We start from the raw sequence: 24914 nt of genomic DNA on the forward strand, positions 1-24914 counted from the left end.
AGATCTCAGAGGGCGTCAAATGTTAAGTAACCTCTAGGTTACAGTAGAATTGTAGCTGTCAATAGTTCCAGCAACGTATTCCTCAGGTGTCCATCCACATATATTTTTTACATGTGAAACGAATACGACCGTCGACGTCCTGAATCATCTTGTCACCTATTAATTTGAGCAACAAGTTGTTAGATTTGAATAGTTGCAGAATCGCGCACTTTTCTTTTTAAGGAATCAAACTCCCGAAATATGTCTTCAGAAATTCCGGAGATTTTCAAAGCCCTGCTTGAGTACCCCTTCACTATTCCTACCATTGATGACAACGGTAAGAATTTGGTAAACCGGGCAAGTTATTGTCTTTTCTGTCAACTCTACAATTGCATAATAGCAAAGCACTGCAACTCATTGCAACGCACGTCACAATGTTAAAAAAAACATTAGGCAACTTTCCCCTGAATACTGAAGAAGTGGCTTGCTAAATTTCACTAATTTTATGAGTTTATCATTTACATGTAGGCGTGGGGAGGGCGAAAGAGTTTATACTCTAGCCATATTATTTAGGTGCCGAATGTTTCTGTGAACATGTCGCCACATTGTGAGAAATAACCCTTTCAGTTTAACTACAAGGAATTCGGTACTTAGTTTCTGTGAAGCAAGTCATGGGTCAGTCATTGCTAATTTCCGTTGGTGACGCAGTTCAATATTTACCCGAAGTCAGTACGCTAATTCTGTCTTTTCTGGAACTAATACTCATCTTGAAGGAGGCTCCATATCCTTCTTGGCAAAGCCAATGCCATGTTGCATTCCACCCTAAAATGTCTTATGCAACAGGTCTCAACGAATGAGGTCAAGTCACATGGTATGCCACAGGACTGCATCGAAGTTCTCTAATTTAGGTATTTTGTTGCTGGTGATTGATGCTTCTGTTGATCCCAGAAAAGCTCCCCATGATGTTAAAATGTTTACTGGGAGTAATGCTGTTACTGACCCATGTGCTGTGTGAATACCATTGGGCATTCACCAACCGAAGCACTTGTCACCCGTTCAATCTAGTGTCAGAATTTGAGAGGATTTGCATAATTAAGATTTCTAAATCATACTTTAAAATCAATAGTGGGCAACTGTACACTCCAGGAAAGAAAATAATGTGATCCTCAGACACACACATGAATGCAGTCGCTGCACTATTTACAAGTCCCACTCTCACGTGACAGAAAGGTTAAAGTGCTGAGTCATGTTCCTCATAATGTGCCCACTGGGTTAAAGCAGCACAGACCAGCATATGACTGAAATGTACATCAACAGAGCCAGTGTATCTGTCACCGCTGAATGTCTCTATTTAGTTGTCTTGGGGCATTATACCTTAGTGCTGGGGACACACTAAACAATTTTTTTTATCTCATAAGATCTTCAAACTGTGAGAGACCACACACATGAAGACAAAAAAATCCTAGATTTAGCAGTTTTTGCTCTTAGTGTGTGGTGTGCCATGATTTGACAAAGACAGCACACCACAAACAGATTTCCAACCAGTGTCCCGATTGTTAACACAAGAAATCTCAGATGGCTTAAGAATAAGCATGGCGGACGATATGCAGGAAGAAATTGCGATGATAGTCTTAGCAAGGATTTTACAGAAAATTCACGAAAAAAATGAAAAGGGTTTGCTGTTGCCACAAATCAATTCCATTTAACTTTGTGCTGCGCCGTGACTCTGTTTGTTATGCTTCTGTCTTCTCTCAGTTTGCTTTCTGATTGGATATTGTTTTGTTTCACATGATAAACTCGGCGTTTGTCCTCGGGGTTCCCCCCACACATCAGGATTTCTGATCGGAAATATTCAACATGTTGAATATTTAGGGTTTGCAATCGGGGCGCATCCTTCCGAGCAGATTCGGTCACTCTTGACACACCTCACACCATGGGCGTATATAGCCCTATTTTGGGGGGGCTCGATATTAATTATAATTATATAAAAATATATATCAATGTTTTTCTTCTTCATATTTTAAATCTATGTGTTCATTTCTCCTCCTAAAATCCACTAAAGGACACAATTTAAAAGTATATTTTCACAAAAAGATTCTGGGGGAACATGCCCCCAGACCCCCCTGATTTTGCTCGGTCACAGGAAAAATAATAGGTTTTATCTAGCCCCCCCAAAAGTGGGAACCTAGATTTGCCCCTGCCTCACACCAAGGGAACATCTGATAAAATGATCTGTAGAACCATCAAGATAATCGGGACGTTACCTAGGATTGTCGGAAGGGGCGAAATCGGCCCGATTATCCTGTAGTGTGTCCCCAGCATTAGACTGACCTTTTATACAACCCTCCAGTTAACACCTTGTTATGCCCAGGTGTCTTACATCACCACTCTGAACCTGTAGCTAGTCCTAACAGGCTGTGTTGATGCAGAGTAGTGGAGGCTACATGGTGCATATTTAGTTTAAGTCCTCTATTTTCTATGAAGAAAACAATGCAGTGATGGCTCTACATGCAATCAGTGGCTAACATTGTGAAATAAAGGACACTCACTCCATTCGACCATGAGGTACATGACACATGCACACAATTTGGGAGTGGCTTTGACCACAACCCAGTTTTTGTAAACAATACACACTTTTCCACTGAGCTAAGAATTAGAGAGCAAACATTAATGTCCAGATTAATGGATATTTGTTATTGATTAGAAATGCAGAGTTATGTGACCTTAGATAGGTAAGTCCTTCAAATTCATAATTTGCCTGCTGTTGGCTCTATGGCCTAAATGCAGGGGCGGATTTAGAGATTTTCATTAGGGGTGGCAATGGGGTGGCAGAAGGAAGTTGTTGGGTGTCCTCCTGGAGGCGAATCAAACCCAAAGTAGGGGGGTACAGTACTCCCTATGGTAAATGATTAGGCTAGAACATTGTAGTTTAAATTAAACATTAATATTATTTATTGAAATGTTCTGTAATGTACAAATAATATTTTTACATGGGAAGATTGAGGTTCATGTTGTTTAATTGTAACTTGTTTCACTACATGCTCTTATGGTTCTTCCCTTTGGGACTGTTTTTTCACAATGTATTCTTCATGTTTTGGCTACCCGCAATGTTTGGGGCTTATCTCGTTGTTATGATCAGATACCTATGCACTTTTGTAAAGCTCTCTCTTGGAAGTCACTTTGGATAAAAGGGTCTGCTAAATGCATTTTTTAAAATTGGGGTGGCAGTATTTTTTATTGGGGTGGCAGCTGCCACCCATTGCCACCCCTTAGATCAGCCACCGCCTAAATGTGACCTAATGTACATAACACTTCAAATTAGACATATGACCTTGAGAACAGTTGGAAAAAAAGTATACTTCAATGATTCTGGATTCAAATATGTAAATAGTTTAAGTAACCCTCAACATAGTATCTTCACTTGTTTCTCTCTGTTGCCTGAACAAATTCTTCTTCTTTGCTGGTCTGACCCCAGAATGACATATTTACTAAAATCACCCTATGTGAATGGCTGTAGCTTTGATGAGGATTATAACGATGATGTGAGCTTTAACCTTAAATCATTTATGATACGTTATCATCCGGTCTGGACATCGGTCTAAATGTAGCAAGGTTTCCCGTCTCGCTGTGGTGAGCAAGAGACTGCACTGTCTGAACACTGTGTACAGTTCTGCTCGTCTTAAAGTACTCTCTGTCGCATAAAGATCCTCCCCATCCTCTTTTTCTGTCCGATCTTTTTAAGAATTGAACTGTAAGATAACTAAGACGATTATTATGGTCATACGTTTCTTAATATTTGCATGCCATATGCATTTGTTTGAATTTATTTTAATCAATAAAGATTATTTAAAAGTAAATGTTTAAAAAGAGAATGAGAAGACAAGAAAAATGCTATCTAATCTTGAGGTGCCGCGACATGGACCACGCCCTACGTTTTACCAAATCATATATCCCTATGTAAATTACATGGAAATGATGCACTGTAACTGTGCACCCATAACGATGGTATCGCATGCCTTGCCACGTGAGAACCAAAGTGTTGTCAAATGCACAAATGAAACTTGAATGTGTATGGAACGGCAACGTAGTCAACTGTAGGCTATATGTTATTGAATGTTATGACAATGAAGTCTGTCTTTTAACTTGTGAGAAGAGATGCAAATAAATAGTTTACATTTGGTCTGTATGTGCCCAAGATAAATGAATAGCCGCTACGCCGAGCGTAGATAATGACGTTGCGTAGATAATGAAGTTCCTCAAAGGCATCAGCTGGAAGACTAGGCCTATACGTTATTTATTTTACTTGGTTAGTTGATTGGTATGCATGTTATTATTGATTTGACACATTTAGGTAATGTATGCTATTCAGACACATATATAACTCCGTCAACCAATGGGCGCAAGGATGAGAAAAGCAATAGGGTAAGATCTATTGGTCCTTTTTTGGACGACACACCTCTTTTGCGCAGAGGATGTCAATATTCATGTCGATGGAAGGAAGAGTGCTCCAATCCGCGTCGCGTTCTGTAATACTTTTTGGAGAGGAGGCGCGGTTTCTCTTCCACATCTGAATCCTTATTTCAAGAGCAGTGTCATTTTTCGGTGCCGTGGCATTCTTTTGTTGTTAAATTAAAGGCTATAGTGCTTATTTGGATTTTAATCGAAGTCGGACTGTAGCATATTGATTATTTGAGATCGTTTTACTGTATAGTTTACGTGACATAGGCCTAAAAGTCTTAGTTAATATTGTGTAAAACCAACAACAATGTCTGGGGATCCGATAATGGAGCCTATCACAATCACCCTGGAAACGACTACTGGTGTGCCTAGTTCGTTTCCAGTGGTGCTGAAGAAAATAATGGAAACACCACCACCGAATTTGCTCGAGGGAGACGACGGTGAGTCTAGATGTTTCCTATTTCTACGTGTAGGCTATGTTTAGTGCGTAGCCTACTATTAGCGACAGAAGATTCCGGAAACAACCAAACATATTTGCCAAAAGTTGAAGCTTTCCTAGGCATTTTATACATACGATCCCTTAAGTTACTTTAAATTAATGATCACATTTTAGCAGCAGCGAGGAATTGTAGGTAAAACATTCAGTGTTAAGAATGCATCATTGTAGAATAAGTCCAAAATTTAAGGAGCTGCAGGCGTAACTATACAATTTAAACTATTTCTATTAGGTTCTGTAACTAGTTGAAACCGATTTTGCAGCCACAGTCGGGGTCCAGTCCCACTTCACACATTCTCCTCCTACTCCTGCCTATACTAAACACTTTGAGTCTGTCTCACCCACCCTCATGTGACATGTTTGAAATTCTCTGTCTCATTAATTGAAGTTTATAATTACTATTCCTTCTTGTTTTCCTCTAAATTACAGAAAACATTTCTCCAGGGCTGTGTTACCTTTTTTCCTATTATTTCTACACTTAAGTTGATCTTTGTTGATTTTCCCAAGTAATCTCTCTTAATTCCAATGGATTGAATAAGATTCACTGACCCTGAGTCCCCCTGTGTTGCGACCAGATACTGACAAGGAGAAGCTGTACCTGGGAGATGACGTGAACATGGGTGGGGGTGTTAGCGGTCTGGGTCCCTCCGCCGCCCTGACACCCGCCATCTGGGACAAGACCATCCCGTACGATGGGGAGACCTTTCACCTGGAGTACATGGACCTGGAAGAGTTCCTCATAGAAAACGGCATCCCCACCTCCTTGGAAGGCACCACTGATAAGGAGGGCTCAGTGGAGAGTAAGCCAGAGAAGAAGGCCTCAGCCATGGGCAAACCAAAGCCCAAGGTGGCACCAACTCCTGGAGAGCCTATCTCTCTACTGCCCATCCTGGAGCTTGACCCATGTGAGGAGGAGGTGGTAACCATCACCCTCAACAACACTGACATTAGTGACACGGCTGAGGAAGGTGAGACTCAAGACGTTACTAGATTTTTGCCCAAGCTCAGATGACAAATGGGGAGCAACATTTAAAAGGGTTTAGAGGGCTGCAGGGTCGGGGATAGGTAAAAACATCTGGTTGCAATTGTCATGACTCATGCGTGATTTGACAGTAATTCAACCCGAAGTGACTTTATTATCTCGTGGTTTGTTGTTCTAGACAACAAGACAAGTCCCAAGGGCACATCCATAAATTGAGGACACCATATACATGGTGTGTTTGGAATGTCAGCCAGTACATTCATGTAGGGGAAACTGAGGTATTAATAGAAACAGACCCTGTGGAGGGGGAAGACAGAAGTTTAAACAGTGATTATAGGACTAATCTGCAAGATTCACATAATGGTTGGCTATACAAACTGCTGCATTGACCAAATTACCTCTACTTTGACCTTGACAGAAATCAGTGTCAGCCTGTGTCAGCTCCTAAAGTTGAGTAGCTCAGTTTCAGTTGAAAGACTAAAGGTGGTGGAAAGGTATTAGGAATAATGACATTTGTAGAATCCACCAGCATGACCATAATGCAACCACTGTGTAAACAGACCACACAACTTTGAATTGAATTTGAGTTGAATGTTGAAAGTGAGTCGTGTCAATCAAGAATGACTGAGATTACCCTGTGATTAAACCACCCACTGTCCTCCTGACACCACAGACAAGGACAGGGAGACCCCTGAACCCCTTGACCCAGAGGAGATCGAGGTGGAGGTGAACTTTGAACCTGACCCCACAGACCTGGTTCTGTCCAGTGTGCCGGGCGGGGAGCTGTTCAACCCTCGCAAACACAAGTTCTCAGATGAGGAGCTGAAGCCTCAGCCCATGATCAAGAAGGCCAAGAAGGTGTTTGTACCAGAGGAACGGAAGGTAGGTTTCGGATATGCACAACACATTAAAAACCATAGTTTTGGTAAAGGTTTTAATACCATGTCAGACTTCACTGTATGAATACAGTTTCAATGAGATTTCAGAGGTCCAAATGACAACTTTGTTGTGGTGGGTGCAGTTAGGATGATGGGGTTGACCTTAACAAACAGTGTTGCATATATTTTGGAAATTGTGAAGAACTCTCTTTCCTCAGGATGATAAGTACTGGCAGAGGAGGAATAAGAACAACGTGGCAGCTAAGCGTTCTCGGGATGCCAGGCGTCTGAAGGAAAATCAGATCACAGTACGGGCAGCATTCCTGGAACGTGAGAACACAGCGCTGCGACAGGAAGTGGCTGAGCTACGGAAGGACTTTGGGCGCTGCAAGAACGTTCTGTCTCGCTATGAAGACAAGTTTGGAACGCTGTAAGAGATTGAAAACACCTGGTGGTAGCCCATATTAGTCATTTCATTATTACTTTTGTATAATGCATTGCTTAATGTCCTAACTACACACCACAATATATCCTGGAATATTGTTTCCTTTGTACCAGTCAGTTGAACACATTGTCCCGGTTAAGAATTAGAATTAATATCAGAATGGCATAGTCTCGCACCATTATTGATTATCATAATGTACTATACTGATCTTAGAAATGTGAGTGGTTTACTAGGGAGACTGATTTAATTATTGTTTTTGATGAATGACGTTGGTGTGAACCACCCCCTTCACTGATGTCCCTGTCTCCAAAAAAGGAGAGTCATATATCACAAAATACATTCTAGATTTATTTTAGCTTGTAAGACATTTGCTTTTAAATCTTACACAGTTTGCTTCATGCTAGTAGTTGCATTATCACTTAGCAGCATGTGAGTCCTGATCGTGTCTTTATGTTGTTACAGGGCTGATAAACTAACTTCTAGGCTTCCTTCTCTTAATAGAGTTTCTGGATCAAGATGATAACAACTGTGCCCTATCTTAACTGTGACCAACAGTCCTATCCAATACTTCTATATCAGGGGACTACTTCTACAGCAGAGTAGTAAAAAGCAACCGTGTTAAAACGCCATATACACAATGCTTCCTGTTGTGTAGACAGTCTCCACTTCACTTGTGCTTCAATCCAGTTTGAATTCTAGTCCAACTAGAGGTATTCTCTTACCTTCTGAAGGTCCATATCATATAGATATACAGTGTCTATGTAACTTGTCACTTCTATTCTCTTCCTAATTGTTGTTGTATTGTGACGTTCAGATGTCATGTATAGAATCCAATGATGCATGTAAATAGTTGCAGAATTACATTCTATTTTATAGACAATTCCTTACTTTCACACATACTATTTCAATATAAGAAGTATTCAAAAATTCAGGTTATTCATCTATTCTCTGTTAACTGTGCTGTTGATTTTAGAATTTGTTGTATCATTCTCAACCAAACTATAACAATCACACCAACCTCTTTGTATGTTTACTTGCTCTAAATGGCTTCTCTAAGCTATTTACTGAGACACTCTGGGAACTTTCTATGGCAATGTGGATCCGATCGTGATCTGTCCTTGTGTAGGGCAGGATAATACCTTTTAGATGTGCTTGCCACTGAGCATTAACTTTTTAATAGAAGTCAGACCACACCAAACTCAGACCACAGAAACATGCTACACAAGTCCAGTAGTATTAGAATAACTGATGCAGTTTTCATTTTTACTTTTAACAAACTAGGAAGTCTCTGATTTTGTGGGTTATTTTTAACTGGGTGTCCCAGTTTTCACCAATGACCCAAAATACCTCAAGTGTCTTCCCCAGCTGTATAGATGCAATATCCAGTCTACTGGTTTACCACAGGGCAGATCCTATGTGACCTAAAGTTTCACAAATCACCATCTTTGGGATCGTTTCCACAACATATTAGGATTAGTCCGAGATGTATCATTGTCCTCTGCTAAGTGGAGTCTGTCCAGAAAACTGTGCCCCAGCCTCATTGTGTTTCTTGTGTTTTTTCAGATTGATTTGACGTTCCCATTTCAATACTTTATGTTTTGTATTGAAACAAAGCATATTGCTTGTCAACCTGTTCACCGCCAGCTTAAAACTACTACTACTGTAGCAATGTACAACTGGTCAACCGAATTTAACTCAAATGGGTGAATTGAGGTAAAGGGAATGTACAACAGAAACCAGTTTTCTTGCATTGTGATGTAAATATTTTGATTCAGGGAAAGACTTCATTATTTGATAAAATGTCATTTAAGAACTTCCATTTCCCAAGAGATCATTAGTTTTTTGTTGTACTTTCCATTAGCCCAAATGGTGAATCTTCTGCTTCAAGATTTATTATTTTCTTTTATCATTTTTGTTTTTTTACAAATGATGAGTTGAAAATTTAGAACAGATATTAGTGATTCACTGAATTAGTAAAAGCAGGCATGGATGTAGTCCTTTTGAATAAAACTATTGATCCCATTGGTTAACAAATGATGTTCAAGATGGTAAAAGAGATAGATTATCTTCACCGATGAGCCTCCTGACATCTTTTCTTTTTTTTACATTTTGAATGGAATATGTTAAATTTTCAGAGATAATGACATCTGCTATATACCCGTTACAGTAGACAGTTACATTTGGGGACGTAAACATAAATTCTTCTCTATTGACTGTCTATGTGCACCCCTTGTGTGACTGATTTGTTTGTGACTTATTTTCCGACTTGTACATAGTAATAAAGCATTGGTTAAATGTAGGCCAGTGTCAATGTGTGGTTCCTTAGACTAGACAGTTTGGTGCAAACACCAATGGTTATGTAATTTCAACTCCTATACTATCGTATTTCACCACACCTGTGTAAACTGACAGGAAATCCTTTACCGTACAACACGGGGCACAAAGGACTTGCTTTTTTATGACAAAGACAGCTTGGTCTAGGACCTCCCTAAAACAGCCATACTACCAGATCCTTTTCTTGAGGAACATTTGTCAGGTGTTGTGTAACACAAAGTTTCAGTTGTATAAGATGAGAGTGTGAAAGCATGCCATCTAGTGGCTGCGATGCAGACAATGGGCAGGGAGGGAACGTGGGTTAGGTCCTGGACAAAAGACTTGAAAAGGAAATATGATTCAGTTCAAAAAGGATAAAACCAGGGTGCGAATTACAGGGGGGTTTGACCTCCCTAACTAAGACTTGGACCCCCCCAAAAGAGGTAAAAATAACAGGTCGGGGGTCGATACACACCCTGGAGAAGAAGTTGACCCCCCCCAATTGTCATTCTATAATTTGCACTCTGGATAAAACTATTACTTCAGTAAACTATCCTTACCAGACATATTGGGATAGTGATAGTGGTGCATTTACCACCAAGAAAGTGTGCTATTGGTCTGTAAATTTGGAGGGAATGGTTCATAAATACAGTTGATCATCTACAGATGATAATAGCAGAAATGTGATACTTTCATTGAGTATAGTCATATTTCAATGAGGCACTTCTCCATGTAAAGAATATAATGAATATATACTCTTGCATCAAGACTGATGTAAAAAAGAAAGCTTTATTGCAATGTCAAAACATGTTTACAAAACAAAAAGAAAATAATAAAGAAACAGTTTCACAGAAAATCTGCAGCAAAGCAATTTGCGGTCCTTCAGATTTTCACCTCTTCTTGAAGCCATACTTCTTCCTCTCATAGAACAAGTCTGTCTTGGAACTGCCAAGGTTCACAATCTTGGGACAGCCATCTCGCTGTGAAATTTGAAAAAAAGGAGTGTTGAGCAAGACATGTAAGGGAGAGTAGAAAGTGAACAGCACGTTGTAAATAGGATTGATGGCACCAAAGCAATGAAGATGATAAACATTTGAAGTTACATTTTACATAAAAAAATACAAGTGTCTTTATGATGATAAAACAGATATACAGTCCAGGCCAATAGTCTGTGAGAGAACAACTATGAGGAGTAATATACTCAACTCAAGAATCATTATCAGGTTAGATATGAAGTTCGGAGTAATACGGAGTAAGAACAAGATGATGTCTATCAGCCTTTTATATTTATATTAAAACTAGCTTGCCAAACGTTCTTGAATTACATGCATGAGACAGGATGATTTCGAGAACTCATGTTGGATTACTCACATCTTTCTCCTGGATGGTACACTCTTTGCAATAGTAAGCGTCTGATACCCCAGGCCCTCCACAGATGACGCAGCGCCCCTGGTAGGATCCGTAGTTACACTCGTCACAGATACGCACTAGTGTACAGGGCCTTACGTAGGAATCACAGATAACACACTTTCCATCACCTTGGGACGGAGGTGGAGGAAGAAAATAAAGAGAAAGAAATCGTGATTTGGTACAAGCAAATTCCTGGATATACACTGTACACGGTAAACTGTCTAAACAGAAAATATAACATACTTGTAAACAATACATGGACAGGCGGGGAGTAATTAATTATATAGGGTCTGCCCACTATGATCTCCCTGCTAAATCGGATCCCGCTCAATACTTACATTTCTCGCACAATCTGCCAATAGCTGAAAAGAAACAGAATAGTTAGCATGACAGCTAGAAAGTTGAAGTTGTGTCGTCTCGAATTGTGCACATTAAATACAACTTAGGAGGACCAAAGGTACACTGATTCAGCCAAGCTATATAGGCTAGCTAAACTACTAGTAGCGTCTAATGAAGCCTGGCGAACGACTGTTTGTGTTAGCTCTAGCTAGCAGGCTAGCTACCTATACAGCACGGAAAGCAGATATATCTCTATATATCGCCGATTATTGTTGAATACACGAAACTGCTACATTGTAGCTAGTAATATATAAGTATGTGAATACGATATAAATAAAACAACTTACCAACACCGGCTTGTTTTCTGCAAAATATCAAATCTGGATGATGTTTAGCCATTTTCGGCAAACGCGAGGAGAGCGATGGCTTCTACAATGACCTTTGAACTGTGAACCACACGTTTTCTGACTTTTTTCCTATTCGTTTATAAAACGATATAATTGCAAAAGTATCTTATATTTGACCATTCTTCAGTTACGGAAGTAATGCAAGCATCGAAAATATGATCGAATAAACCACCCCGCAAAAAATACTGATGCGTTTGTCCTCAATGAACCCTGGCGAACCCATGCCATATAATGATCATACTTTATTCAATAGTTCTTAGATAATTTATAACATAATACAAATATATGTCTTTGTGGTAGACGTATTTACACATGAATCACTTCGTGATTATTCATGAATCGATTATTATAAAATGTTGATAGTATAAAATGATAACAGTGATTCTTCCTGCAAAATACAAGCACTGAGGTCACACTGATCCTTCCAGATATAATAAAATGAAAAACTAAAGTATAGACATTTCTACATATTTTAAATCAAATTAAATGTATGTATCTAAACAGTTGAATATTATAATTTACAATAACGTATTATCAGTGTAGAGGCCACATATTACATACACTGAGAAGTGCGCTAGATTAATCTGTCAGGACAAGCGACGTTGAAAGCCAACAAAACCTGACGTCAACTTTCATCGACACATCTTTGTCAGTGAACAAAATGGCAACCTACTGTCTGACTGTCTCCCGGCTCCAGGTTAGTGACATATTTTCGGTCATGTTATCACGTTTTGTGTAGTAAATAGTTCAGTGCTTGCCATTTTAGATTAAGGATAGGATATTAGATGTGAGTGTATTAACAAAAGTGCAGTTGGCCCTGGAAATAGTAGTGGGAGTCAGATTCGTGACGGCCAGCCAGGTCATCGTGTCCCCAGTTCACTCCTGTCGTCGCTAGCGGGGATCAAGTTTGTCTTTGCCATTTAAATACGATCATTTCAACTAGAAAATTAAGTGTATATACTGACAAATATGACCAATTCCATAAGCTTTCAAGTCGTTTAATGTCATTTGATTTGAGGGAACGCTAGTTATTTGCAAGGTTAACGCAAGGTTAGGGCGCACAGCAACCACACACGACACTGGCAGGCGGCGTATTTTCACCAAATGCATAAAGTTCTTAAAATGTTTTGAGAAAATTAACATTGACCTCTCGGGAAAGTTATTTAGCTGACCGTTTCATAACCTTGCGGGCCTCTTCAAAGGCAGTAGACTATGACCACGTCGCTTCTTTTATGGTTAATCGGAATGTCTTGCTTAGTGTCATCCAAGACAGTGTTTAGGCTTAGCCTAGAGTACTGTTTATTTTTTATTTTTGCATTATTGTCAGCACTCTCTGTTATAATAATTGAACAGACTAGCAGTCTGTCTCATCTCTTGATAGCGCTGTCTCTGCATTAGCTCAATTATTCTATTCTAACTAGTGTAAATAACAAATGCGATTATGAGACACCTGTCTCTCTCTCTCTCGTGGTCTATTTGTGCCCCTGTCTCTTTTCTCCCCCATTTTGTATATCTCTCTTTCTCATTGGCTTGCTTGTTTAACCCACATAACAGAGATGGTCAAGGCTATTTGTGGACAAGAAATATTGTGTTCTACTCATTATATGCAGCAATTGTAATATGCAGTTCCACTAGGCTATTTTCAAAATAACCAGACAAATGTTAGAAATCTGTTTTGTGGATATTGATGCCCTTACTCACAGACACACATTCTCTGCAACTATTTATATACAGAATCATTTTTGTTGTCTTATATACTCCAATTATATTCTATTATGTTCTCCTATTTGTTCTGCTGCATATGGCTGATGATACAAGGGAGTAGTATGTACAGCAAATGTAGAATCTGTGTATCATTTCCCTCTCTGTCCCTCTAGCTCGCTCTGGGCCGCGGTGCGAGGCGCCTGCATGTGACAGCCGCTTTTAACGCCAAAGCCATGGTCACCATGAGCCGCTTTGAGCCCAAGTCCTTCATTAACTATGAGCAGCTCCAGTCAAATGTTGACATTGTACGCAAAAGGTCAGGCTGCCCTCTGTATTAAACTTGCACCAGCTGCTGTGTTAGGAAATGTTAGCCTATATTGTTGATTTATTCAATTTGTCCTGTCTTTCTCTCCAGGTTAAACCGTCCTCTCACCCTCTCAGAGAAGATTGTGTACGGCCACCTCGATGACCCCCACAACCAGGAGATTGACAGGGGCCGTACTTACCTGCGGCTCCGCCCAGATCGTGTGGCCATGCAAGATGCCACAGCTCAGATGGCCATGCTGCAGTTCATCAGCAGTGGTTTACCAAAGGTTGCTGTGCCCTCCACCATCCACTGTGATCACCTTATTGAAGCCTCATCTGGCGGAGTTGAGGACCTGCAAAAGGCCAAGGTGAGAGGTCAGGGGTCAGGTCAGGGCTTTGGCAGAAGGTGTGATGGAATGGGTTTCCACCCGATCAAGCCAAAATACAATGTTTTTAAAGACCGTTCTTTTGTGTACCTTCCTCTTTTAGGATGTGAATAAGGAGGTGTACAATTTCCTGGCCAGTGCTGGTGCCAAATACGGAGTTGGCTTTTGGAAGCCAGGCTCTGGAATCATCCATCAGGTAGGCAAACGCACGCACTACTAATGTGAAAGAATCTTTTGGACATGTTTTTACAGTATTAAAAAAACTCTTAATTTCACACAGATCATCCTGGAGAACTACGCCTACCCAGGAGTTATGCTAATTGGTACAGATTCTCACACACCCAATGGGGGTGGCCTGGGGTCTATCTGTATTGGAGTGGGCGGAGCTGATGCTGTGGATGTCATGGCTGGGATCCCCTGGGAACTTAAGTGCCCCAAGGTGAGAGGATGTTCAGTCTGTATGTCATAATCCGGTCCTCCAATCAAAAACACCTGCATTCTGATTAGATTATTGCAGATGTGAAGATAAGCTATTTAACTTCATAATGTGTCTGAATTACTTTTTGTAGTTCAAAAAAATTACCTTTTTGAAGACTTATTACATCCCCAAATATCTGCCCCTCCTGTTGTGTTCCAGGTAATTGGAGTAAAACTGACAGGCAGCCTGTCTGGCTGGACCTCCCCCAAGGATGTGATCCTGAAGGTGGCTGGGATCCTTACTGTGAAGGGCGGGACTGGAGCAATCGTAGAGTACCATGGACCAGGAGTCGACTCCATCTCCTGCACAGGTCAGAGAACTAGGCTGAACTTGACCCACAATCCTTGACTCGATCACTTCTAGACAGGATACTTTAAACTACAGTAAGCTGTGTTTTGACTAATTTCAAAACAATGTGTAAGGAATCCCCTGTTTCGTGTTGTAGGCATGGCGACCATCTGTAACATGGGGGCTGAGATTGGAGCCACCACTTCAGTGTTCCCCTACAATCACCGCATGAGGACCTACCTGAACAAGACCGGCCGTGGAGGTACAGGACCCAGGCCACTAAGCCCGCTCATATCTAGAATCTGGGGAAGAATACTTTAGAGAGGGGAGACAAATTACTTGGTTTAACAAGTGAAAGAGAATATGTCACTCCTCCCCCCCCCCATCTATCCCCTCCTCCTCCTCTCACTCCTCTTGTTCTGTTCTTCTGTTCTCTCCCTTCCCCCTGCAGAGATTGCTGCTCTGTCTGATGAGTTCGCTGACGTCCTTGTGCCGGACGAGGGCTGCGAATATGATGAGTTGGTCGAGATTAACCTGGACGAGGTAAGTGTCCATTTTCCCGTGTTCTTGTCCATGAGCCATGGACCCTGAGCTTGGGTAATAAGAATGCCCCCTCTCTCTCTCTCCTCCTTCAGCTTAAACCCTACATCAACGGCCCTTTCACCCCTGACCTGGCCCACCTTGTGTCAGACATTGGGACTGTCGCAGAGAAGAACGGCTGGCCCCTAGAGGTCAAAGTGGGTCAGTGCAACCTTAAACCCTCAAACTGTTGTTTAGGTTACCTGGCATGTATCATGTTCTCTGACATGTTTCTGGATCCCCTTGCAGGTCTGATCGGCAGCTGCACCAACTCCAGTTATGAGGATATGGGCCGCGCTGCCTCCCTGGCCAAGCAGGCCCTGGACAAGGGGCTGAAGTGCAAGGCTTCCTTCACCGTCACCCCTGGGTCAGAGCAGATCCGGGCTACCATTGAGAGAGACGGATATGTGAGTCGGAGGAAACCTGGGGGGGGGGGGGGGGGGGGGGGGGGGGGGGGGGGGGGGGGGTTAAGCAAGGGGGTAAATGCAGTACTATGAGGAGGATGAGGAACTCATACCAGTGGTTGTTGATGGTGCATGACCTGAGGTTTCAGTTAAGCAGATCTCCAGTAGTTGGTGTAGACCTTAAGAAAAAAACAACAATGAGAGGTAATAATTGCAATGCGATGCACTCAAGCCTATCCTAACTAGGAATGTTGTTTCATCCCTCAGTCCAAGATCCTGAGTGATGTAGGGGGTGTGGTTCTGGCCAATGCCTGCGGACCCTGCATTGGACAGTGGGACAGGTAAGACCTCAATGCTATTCGGCCATACTGTGCCTGCTTTATTGTGCACGGCATTGAGGTGACTGAAAAAGTGATGTTTCTTGCTTTTACTGTCATCCAGGAAAGACGTCAAGAAGGGAGAAAAGAACACCATCGTCACCTCCTTCAACAGGAACTTCACAGCCAGGAATGATGCCAACCCAGCCACACATGCCTTTGTCACCTCCCCAGAGGTACACACACTCGCACAAACAGACGAGAAACTGCATCCTCACATTCTCATTACACAGGCACAAAAGCAGACTCACATTCTCCTATCTCCTCCAGATTGTCACAGCCCTGGCCATCGCCGGCACCCTGAGCTTCAACCCAGAGACGGACTACCTCACCGCTGCCAACGGGGAGAAGTTCAAGCTGGACCCGCCCAATGCTGACGAGCTGCCAGCCAAGGACTTTGACCCTGGCCAGGACACCTACCAGCACCCTCCCCCTGAAGGTGGGGCCCTGAGGGTGGAAGTCAGCCCCCAGAGCAACCGCCTGCAGCTGCTGGAGCCTTTCGACAAGTGGAACGGAAAAGACCTGCAAGACCTGCAGGTCCTCATTAAGGTCAGGAGGCGCTGGGGGACGAGGCTGTTTGGGGTGGGATGACAGACTGGCCGATGACCTCTACAGCACACCTCAATCTGTCATTTGTAGATAAATCAAGTGTTTTTGCTGTGGAATTCATCTTTTGTCAAAACCATGTATTAAAAGAAATGGTCATGCTAAAGACACTTCCTTTTCCTTCCTTTATTTCTCATCCTTTCATCCTCTTTCTTTTCCATTTCCAGGTGAAGGGGAAGTGTACCACAGACCACATCAGTGCCGCCGGACCCTGGCTCAAATTCCGTGGTCACCTTGACAACATCTCCAACAACCTCTTGATCGGAGCGGTCAACATTGAAAACGACGGAATCAACAGTATCAAGAACCAGCTGACCGGAGAGTACGGAGGCGTGCCTGATGTTGCTCGTCACTACAAGGTAAGACATCTCCTCGTGTCCTACAGTGCTGCTTACAACAGTTTCATATTTTTTACTGACTTCAGATGGCGTTTCAAGCAACAGTTTCATCATGTTTTCATCCAGTTTCTCATATGACTGTCCCAAAGTTCTCCTGACAGCAGGTGGTGGTGTGGTGTTATGGTGTTAAGTAAGTGTGCTGTCTGTGTCGCCAGGCCAACGGGCTGTCCTGGGTGGTGGTGGGAGATGAGAACTACGGGGAGGGCTCTAGCAGAGAGCATGCTGCCCTGGAGCCCAGACACCTCGGGGGACGCGTCATCCTCGTTAAAAGCTTCGCTAGGATTCACGGTACGCACTGTGTGTGCGTGTGTCACAATGTTTTTCTTTGTTATGGATATTTGAAAAAAATGGGTAACTTGAATGCAGTAACTCCAATATGTAGTCTTCTCACTTTCTCTCTACCTCCTCCTTTTCTCTTCCTCCTCCCTTTAGAGACCAATCTGAAGAAGCAAGGCATGCTGCCCCTGACCTTCCATAACCCAGCTGACTATGACAAGATCCGCCCTGACGACAAGATCTCCATCACAGGACTCAAGGACTTTGTCCCTGGCAAGGTGAGGAGACCCCTGGTACCGCGTGTCTCACACCTGTCCTACTCTTGTAGGTTGTAGGTTTCTGCATTTCATGAGGTTCAGTGTTGTACATGAGCACGCGAATGCAAGCATAGCATATGAACCTGACCGTCCTGGGTATTTGTGTGTCTCTGATGACGGTGACTGAATCAGTGAATGAATCTCTTGTTTTTCAACCTCCATTACATCTCTCTCTCTCTCCTTCCAGCCGCTGACAGCAGTGGTGAAGCACTGTGACGGCACCCAGGACACGTTTCAGCTAAACCACACCTTCAACGAGACCCAGATTGAGTGGTTCCAGGCCGGCAGCGCCCTCAACAGGATGAAGGAGCTGCAGTAAAGAGACAGCCAGGAATAGGAGGGGCCTGGATGGTAATAGGAGGGACTTATAGAAGAGGAGGGGCACAGAGAGAAAGAAGGGGTTTGCTTCAGATGCAGGGGACAACAGGGGAGGGGGTCGGAGAATGTACATTCAGGTGAAATACTGTTACCCACCCTAAGATACTTCAGAGAAAGTAGAGAGCATTAACTGTACTTGGCTTCACTCTCAGGGGTGTACTAGTGAGGGTAACAGGCAGCAGCTGTTATCAGCTGATATAGGGTCACATCTTCTACAATCCTCACTTGAAATGGGGTGTAGAGTTACGAATCCTGAATTGGGAGGGGTGGGGGAAGAGGTGAGGTGGGACTAGTCAAGGAGAAGAGTGGACTGGTGACCTTTCAACCAGGATGTGTTTTTTGTGGAACTAAAGCCACACCTGTAGATTTAACGCTCAAATTAATTTAACTTCTGGACCACTTGTATGACCTTCCCAACTCTCTGTAGACATGACACATACACACACACAAACTGTTCACAGGACTGTTTACATTACTCCAAAGAGGAACTAATGTAGAGCTATAAAAGCTACTGTGAGTCCTCTGTATCTTTCAGTCTGGTGGATGTGTTGGGAGAACAGAAACTGTGTAAAAGGGGAAGTTGCCACAGAATCTCAAACATGCATTTGCACACGTGCTTGTGTCCTTTTTGGACCTAAGCCCTTGTTGTTATACTGCCAACTGCAGCTCTGCTCATGTTTTCACAGCTGTTCAAAACGGATTGGTCAGGCTTGAAGCTAGCGTCAGGTGTACACTAGCTAGCTATTTCCACTTTGAGTTGCTTCAGCATGAAATATAATGGATCACTGTCTGTGATTCACTTCTTGCTTTCTCTTACCTGCTCTAATCACAGACACACAAATGCAATGAGCTTTATTTTGTTGTACTGTATTTCTGCATTTTAGCAAATCAAAAGCCTAGTTAAGAATTGTATGTTTCTACATGATGATGGACCTCTGGCTAGATCCTCCACACCAAGCCTTCTTTAGCTTACTTCACTCACACTACCATCACCACTCCCATTTCCTGAGGTCATAGGAACATCTTTACTGAATATTGTTAACAAGCAAGTCAAAGCTTTCAAGATTTTTATTAGAGTGGCTATTTATTTATTTTTCTCAGAAAGGCTAAGATGTGCATTTTAATGAACTTGTCTTCCTTTTTTGTTTTGTATGGCGGTTTGGTCAGATATGAGGGGCTGCGGTGTGACTTCCACTTTTTCACACTTTTCCTGTAACTTTTGAGCACCCTTTTTTGTAGGGTTCCTTGTGTGTTCTGTCTTTACACCCTGTGTCAAATCCCACTTCACCTCAGTTACATAGCAGTGGTGGAGAACCCTGCCTCTTGACAGGCACACAGACGGACTCTTCATTTATCTAAATGCAAGAACCTAAACAGTGTCATCTACAAAAATCGATGTATTTTTCTGTATCATGTGATAACTGTGATTGAGTTGCTCTACCACTGTTGGACAGAAATCGACCTTTTCTAGTGTCCTCTACTCCCACCCACCCCTAGACAGTACGTATGGACAGGACACACATACTTTTCACACAGTTCTGATATTTTCATGTTAACTTATTGTTATCATCACCCCCTCCTCTGACCCATGCTATAAGTCTGGTTCCATGTATATTTAAATCATTTTTCTTTTTTTTTCTCTCCCTGTATTGCAAAAAGGAAGTATATTCAGTCGCAATGGGTTGTAAAATAAAGTGACATTTAAATGAAAATACCTGTGTATGTAGGTTTCTGTATAGATTTCCATTGTTGGTGCTATCTTTTGTTTAATATTTTTGAAAACGCCTTAACATGATTCCACACCATGTTGTGAAGGGCCTTTCCCATCTCAACGAGATTTGTACATTTAAGGGTAATGCCATCATGTAAGGACAGATATAACACATAACATGCACCTGCTGGTTGGCTTTCATTGTGTCGACCCAGTAACCCGTCATCCCCGCCCCGCTCAACTCTTTCTCCTTTCTTTTCTTTTAACCCTCCCACCATCCTGCCGGAACTGAGACTGGAGAATCGTTTGAGCTTTGCAGCCTCATTCTTTCAATGTCTGCTGTTTTATTTATTTTTATTTTATAACCATACATCATTACATAACTGACAAGGAGTCAAAACATATTTGTGTTTTAACCAAAACGACCTGACATTTTACGGTAAGAAAATCGATAAATACTTCTCGTTTGAAATGTTAGATATTATTCATCTTGTGTGATTGTGATTGGAAACTCATCAAGAACCATGTACATTTGGGTTGAAACGTGTTGACAATTTTTGAGTCAGGTCAGGAGTATGAGATGTTTACACAGAAGCGCTCTTTGCATTTGAACGATCAATGAAAGCGTCCATTCTCCTTGTCTAGAGATGGAACACAACACGAAGGTTCTGGAATCAAGGAGCCTGCGGCTTCGTGTTTGAGAATTATTTATAGGACTCTATCGAGAACTCATGAATTCTGCCCCAACAGTTAAAACAATGCACGGGGAAGGTCATTTAAAAGTTATCTTTTTTTTATAGATTTACTCCTGTCTGTTACACAGACAGACAAAAAAAGAGCAATGTGTATACTTAAGAATTACGTGTCTCCCATGCTGATGAAGATGAACAAGCCGCTACAGTCAGTGCCCTGGTTTTTGGGAGGTGCATGGCAGGCAAGATAAAGACAGCTTTTCTGTCAAGTATACGCCCGGTCTCCCCTCAGGGTTCAGCTTTGTAAGACGACCTAAATAGAATGCGTAGTGTCACAGCCCATAATTTAATCACGTTAATTATTAAAATGACTTTGTCTGGTTATCTACTTCACTCTGTTCTGTTATACAAGTTGCATGTGATGCTATCAAACTGTTTTTCGAACTGCTTTCCTATCCGGTCAAGTGAAGTTAGAGACAGGTTGACAGTGTATGATTTTAGCTATGCCAAAACACATTAGCTGTGTGAAATTGAAGGTAACCCTATACATCATAATAGACTCCAGCACTGGAAAGAGAGACTAACAAATGCATACCCATGTACACAGGCATACAATGCAGTCATCTGTTTATCTGTGCTGCAATTTAAATAAAATAAAGAGCCAGCCAGCCAGCCAGTCTATCTCCACCCTAACCCAGGGAGGGACAGCCTTCTACCATACTGCCATATTTAGCATGTGGCACTTACCTTCTCTTTCTCACCTCTCTCACGTCTCCCTCTCACTTTCTCTCTCTCACACACACAAATACACACACACTACCCAGAGAGTAAAAGGCCCAGATGTGGCTAAATTACTCTTGTGCACGTTCTGCTAAATACAATTTCTATAGAGTGATAACAATATACAGTGGCTTACTCCTCATAATAACACACAGAAGTATTGCACAGAACCCAGTCGCAAAATAACCTTATAATCCTGATAACACTGTATGATGATTGAATACAAACCAAAGCAGTATCATAATGGCCACCTGTCTGAGGAAACCAATATCATCATGTATTCAGGGTGGCAAGGGCATAGTCAAGGCAGGATTATATAGATAGTCTTGTTAAAGTGAGATCAGTGCTGGTGCTGCTCTGGTGGTTATTATTATCATTCTCTCTTCCTGACCTCCCTGTCACCCTCATATTGTTTTTCTGCCTGTGAAGGATGACATATGTTGTGGTCTCATGTTTTTGTTTTAAAATTTGACTCCTCCCTTTTTCTCTCTGTCTCTCTGTCTCTGTCTCTCTCTCTCTCTCTCTCTCTCTCTCTCTCTCTCTCTCTCTCTCTCTCTCTCTCTCTCTCTCTCTCTCTCTCTCTACCACCCTGTCTATTGTACAGGAAAACTACTCAGCACCGCTAGAGCTCCCACTCATTAACTACTCTACACACACACAAACACACCTCCTTCTTTCTCTCTCTCTCTCTCTCTCTCTCTCTCTCTCTCTCTCTCTCTCTCTCTCTCTCTCTCTCTCTGGCTCTCTCTCTCTCTCTTTTTCTCTCTCTCTCTCTCTTTCTCTCTCACTGAAATACACAAACACCACACGTACACACACTCCCAACACGTCTGCCATGCGGACAGTGTAATCCTCTCTACCCAGCTGCTGCCCACCTGAGGCAGTCCTCCAACTCCCCACTTATCCCCTCAACTTGACTGAAATGGCGGACTCCAACCCCTCCTCCCCAGCGGACTCCCCCATGCCACTGCCCTCCCCCCGCACCCCTCTGGCCCTGTCCTTCCCTTTCCTGAGGGAGGGCAGCAGGGTGTGGGAGAGAGAGAGGAAACCCCCCCAGCCTGGAGAGTTGCCCAGTCCCCTGCCCACCAAACGTACCCGCACATACTCAGCGTGAGTCAGACAAATTAGTGGTGACGTGTGAGTGTGTGTTGAATTGCCTGCTCATGGGCTGGCATGATAATTAGCATTAGATGGAAAGTATGAGGATGTTTTTACAGTTTTTATTGTTGTACGGCATCCCTATTTATTGCCTTCCTTGCAATTCTCCATCCCTCCACCTCGCTCTCGCTCTCTCTCTCTCTCCCCCCCTCCTCCCCTCCCAGGACTGTGCGGGCTACGTCAGGCCCTGTGTTTAAGGGTGTGTGTAAGAACTTCTCCAGGTCACAGGGTCACGGCTTCATCCGGCCCTCCCATGGTGGGGAGGACATCTTTGTCCACATCTCTGAGTGAGTGGCCTCCTGATGCATCAGTAATTAGTCACCCTTCTTCCTTACAGTATTCAAACAGACCCATGGTGTACTGCTGGCATAATTTAATAACATGAAATCATTCTAGAACCAGATACCATATACTTTATTTTTTAACAATTAAACCCCAAATCTCCCTTTTTTTCCTCTGGTGATTTAGATCCTCTGCATATTGCATATCCATGTCATGTCTGATAGACATCCCTTCTCCCCTCTTTCTTTTCAGCATTGATGGGGAATACGTCCCCATGGAGGGAGATGAGGTCACCTACAAAGTCTGCCCCATCCCTCCCAAGAACCAGAAGATACAGGCAGTGGAGGTGGTCCTCACACACCTGACCCCAGGGATCAAACATGAGACTTGGTCTGGACAGATCATTAGCTCCTAAGCTGCTGTAGGATCTGGGGGTTTGGGGACCTTGTGGGTCTCAAGGTAGGATCTGGAGGTCTGGAGACCTTGGAGGTTTGAAGGGAGTCTTGGGGTCTGGGGACTGAGTCTGGTGTCTGGATGTTGGGGTTGGAGGGAGGGAGAAGAGTGAATGGTGAAGAAAGGGACATGAGAAGGAAAAGGGACAGGAACCAGAGGATGGAGTAAAGACTTTAAAAAGCTATAGAATGTAGAAAGGTCTTGAGAATGTGTGACAAAAGTAAGAAGAAAGGAACAGTTTCGGTTTTGCTGTGTTTGGATTGGTTTTCTAGTCATGAAACGACAGTTGGTGGTATTAGGGACAACTGTGAAAACCAATAAGCAGCAAACCTTCCTAAATTATATTGTTTTACGTTAGATTTGTTTATTATTTATTTGGAAAAATATTTATTCCATTATCTATTACAGGGAATGTAGGTTGTGCTAATAATGAGCATTTACTGATAAATTGTACCAATCTAAGCCTGGCATAATCTACTGTACTAACACACACTCCTATGATACTGCCCTGATTCCACTTGGTACATGATCATTTAGGATTGAATATGCTTAGCTCATGTTTAGCTCATGCTTAACTCTGTAAAAAAGGCACCTATTAATATACAAGATTACGTATCCATTTTACGTTTGTAAAAACCCCATGACGTCCCACCTAATACATGTTCTGTATGCAAACTGTTGTGTTCAGTAGTCTTTGAAACATTAATTTAATGTTTCACCATGCGCTAATATTCAAATAAATTGTCTTGTAATCTCTATGTATCCTGACTGACAAGTTCATCATTGTTGTAACATACTTTAAGACACAGTAATAACGTATGTTTTGTTCATAAACAGGCTGTTCATAAAAAGTACATGTGTTTCATATGTACTTTTTTGTAAAATCATTGTGAATTCTGTAATTTTGTTTTATCATGTGAATAACATTAAAATAAAAAAGTTACTACTGTATTTACACTATTGTGGGGACATTTTGATGGGTGTTTACATCATGTAATACAGTAAAATGTGTAAAAGAAAAAACTGACATTATGTTTCAGTACCAGATGTTCCTGCCTAGAGGGCAGACAAAAACAGCTGCTGGATTCAGTTCTCTCCTCAGACGGTCAATGATGAGATTCACAGCCTCAATTTGTGAAACCAGATTGAAACTTTTTACCTAACCATTTACGATTTGACCAACAACAAAAAGAAACTGGGCCAACACAAACAATCTCTGCAATTATTTCTTCACTTCTTCCTGACAAGTCACACAGATTTAGGTCTCCCATTATTTGGTCAACCTGTGGACATGGTCAGGGATGCACGCTGCACAATATAGTCACACCCAACCTAGCAGCCATATGCTGATATGCTATCTGGGTTAGTAAACAAGGTTACCCTTTAAAACTTTTATTGGGACCCCAATGAAGGGCCTGATATGTTGGAAACAAGATTACTCTCTCTCTCTCTCTCTCTCTCTCTCTCTCTCTCTCTCTCTCTCTCTCTCTGTCTCTCTCTGTCTCTCACACACACACATACACACACACACACACACAAACACACCTTGTGAGATGCCTCCAGGTTCTGTTCTCTTTGATATGTCATTGTGATTTATGAAATGTTCTTGTGCATGGTAGTGAGACCGTGGGAAA

At 42.2% G+C, this 24914-nt stretch overlaps 4 protein-coding genes across 7 annotated transcripts; 3 read left to right on the forward strand and 1 right to left on the reverse strand.

The window, feature by feature from the left end:
* tefa (TEF transcription factor, PAR bZIP family member a) lies at nucleotides 1-9537 on the forward strand. 3 transcript variants are annotated; one of them, XM_047032307.1, is made up of 5 exons: nucleotides 1-316; nucleotides 5509-5901; nucleotides 6589-6797; nucleotides 7012-7223; nucleotides 7740-9537. In XM_047032307.1, exons 1-5 carry the CDS (start codon nucleotides 241-243, stop codon nucleotides 7756-7758), a joined length of 909 nt encoding a protein of 302 aa, XP_046888263.1. In that variant the 5' UTR covers nucleotides 1-240; the 3' UTR covers nucleotides 7759-9537. The 3 variants fall into 3 exon arrangements, with proteins under 3 accessions (XP_046888263.1, XP_046888261.1, XP_046888262.1); XM_047032305.1 differs by lacking the exon at nucleotides 1-316 and adding an exon at nucleotides 4519-4877; XM_047032306.1 differs by lacking the exon at nucleotides 1-316 and adding an exon at nucleotides 4520-4877 and having other exon boundaries at nucleotides 7012-9537.
* Nucleotides 9538-10326: 789 nt separating this feature from the next.
* Nucleotides 10327-11897, reverse strand: phf5a (PHD finger protein 5A). The gene is made up of 4 exons (XM_047032428.1): nucleotides 11648-11897; nucleotides 11300-11323; nucleotides 10923-11089; nucleotides 10327-10531 (listed from the first exon to the last, which is right to left on the reverse strand). Exons 1-4 carry the CDS (start codon nucleotides 11697-11699, stop codon nucleotides 10442-10444), a joined length of 333 nt encoding a protein of 110 aa, XP_046888384.1. The 5' UTR covers nucleotides 11700-11897; the 3' UTR covers nucleotides 10327-10441.
* Nucleotides 11898-12347: 450 nt separating this feature from the next.
* On the forward strand, nucleotides 12348-19916 carry aco2 (aconitase 2, mitochondrial). Its single transcript, XM_047032423.1, has 17 exons — nucleotides 12348-12404; nucleotides 13585-13727; nucleotides 13827-14085; nucleotides 14207-14299; nucleotides 14384-14542; nucleotides 14741-14891; nucleotides 15027-15131; nucleotides 15321-15412; nucleotides 15505-15610; nucleotides 15698-15855; nucleotides 16120-16193; nucleotides 16294-16405; nucleotides 16500-16778; nucleotides 17003-17194; nucleotides 17389-17521; nucleotides 17666-17787; nucleotides 18014-19916. The coding sequence occupies exons 1-17, from the start codon at nucleotides 12369-12371 to the stop codon at nucleotides 18143-18145; spliced, it is 2346 nt and encodes a 781-aa protein (XP_046888379.1). The 5' UTR covers nucleotides 12348-12368; the 3' UTR covers nucleotides 18146-19916.
* A 277-nt stretch (nucleotides 19917-20193) lies between these two features.
* On the forward strand, nucleotides 20194-24237 carry csdc2a (cold shock domain containing C2, RNA binding a). Of its 2 annotated transcripts, XM_047032398.1 has the most exons (4): nucleotides 20194-20354; nucleotides 21992-22497; nucleotides 22710-22832; nucleotides 23080-24237. In XM_047032398.1, the coding sequence occupies exons 2-4, from the start codon at nucleotides 22310-22312 to the stop codon at nucleotides 23240-23242; spliced, it is 474 nt and encodes a 157-aa protein (XP_046888354.1). In that variant the 5' UTR covers nucleotides 20194-20354; nucleotides 21992-22309; the 3' UTR covers nucleotides 23243-24237. The 2 variants fall into 2 exon arrangements, with proteins under 2 accessions (XP_046888354.1, XP_046888356.1); XM_047032400.1 differs by lacking the exon at nucleotides 20194-20354 and having other exon boundaries at nucleotides 21989-22497.
* The last annotated feature ends 677 nt before the right edge of the window (nucleotides 24238-24914 follow it).

This window comes from Hypomesus transpacificus, chromosome 13 (assembly GCF_021917145.1).
Source record: "Hypomesus transpacificus isolate Combined female chromosome 13, fHypTra1, whole genome shotgun sequence".
NCBI lineage: Eukaryota > Metazoa > Chordata > Actinopteri > Osmeriformes > Osmeridae > Hypomesus > Hypomesus transpacificus.

Coding starts and splice junctions, on each gene's coding strand:
- tefa (XM_047032305.1), top strand. CDS start 4,745: ATGTCTGGGGATCCGATAATGGAGCCTATCACAATCACCCTGGAAACG. Junction 4,878..5,508: donor TTTGCTCGAGGGAGACGACG/GTGAGTCTAGAT, acceptor TGTTGCGACCAG/ATACTGACAAGGAGAAGCTG. Junction 6,798..7,011: donor TTGTACCAGAGGAACGGAAG/GTAGGTTTCGGA, acceptor CTCTTTCCTCAG/GATGATAAGTACTGGCAGAG.
- phf5a (XM_047032428.1), bottom strand. CDS start 11,699: ATGGCTAAACATCATCCAGATTTGATATTTTGCAGAAAACAAGCCGGT. Junction 11,324..11,647: donor CAGAAAACAAGCCGGTGTTG/GTAAGTTGTTTT, acceptor GTTTCTTTTCAG/CTATTGGCAGATTGTGCGAG. Junction 11,090..11,299: donor TGGCAGATTGTGCGAGAAAT/GTAAGTATTGAG, acceptor CTCCGTCCCAAG/GTGATGGAAAGTGTGTTATC.
- aco2 (XM_047032423.1), top strand. CDS start 12,369: ATGGCAACCTACTGTCTGACTGTCTCCCGGCTCCAG. Junction 15,413..15,504: donor TCGAGATTAACCTGGACGAG/GTAAGTGTCCAT, acceptor CTCCTCCTTCAG/CTTAAACCCTACATCAACGG. Junction 17,522..17,665: donor AAGCTTCGCTAGGATTCACG/GTACGCACTGTG, acceptor TCCTCCCTTTAG/AGACCAATCTGAAGAAGCAA.
- csdc2a (XM_047032398.1), top strand. CDS start 22,310: ATGGCGGACTCCAACCCCTCCTCCCCAGCGGACTCCCCCATGCCACTG. Junction 22,498..22,709: donor CGTACCCGCACATACTCAGC/GTGAGTCAGACA, acceptor CTCCCCTCCCAG/GACTGTGCGGGCTACGTCAG. Junction 22,833..23,079: donor ATCTTTGTCCACATCTCTGA/GTGAGTGGCCTC, acceptor CTTTCTTTTCAG/CATTGATGGGGAATACGTCC.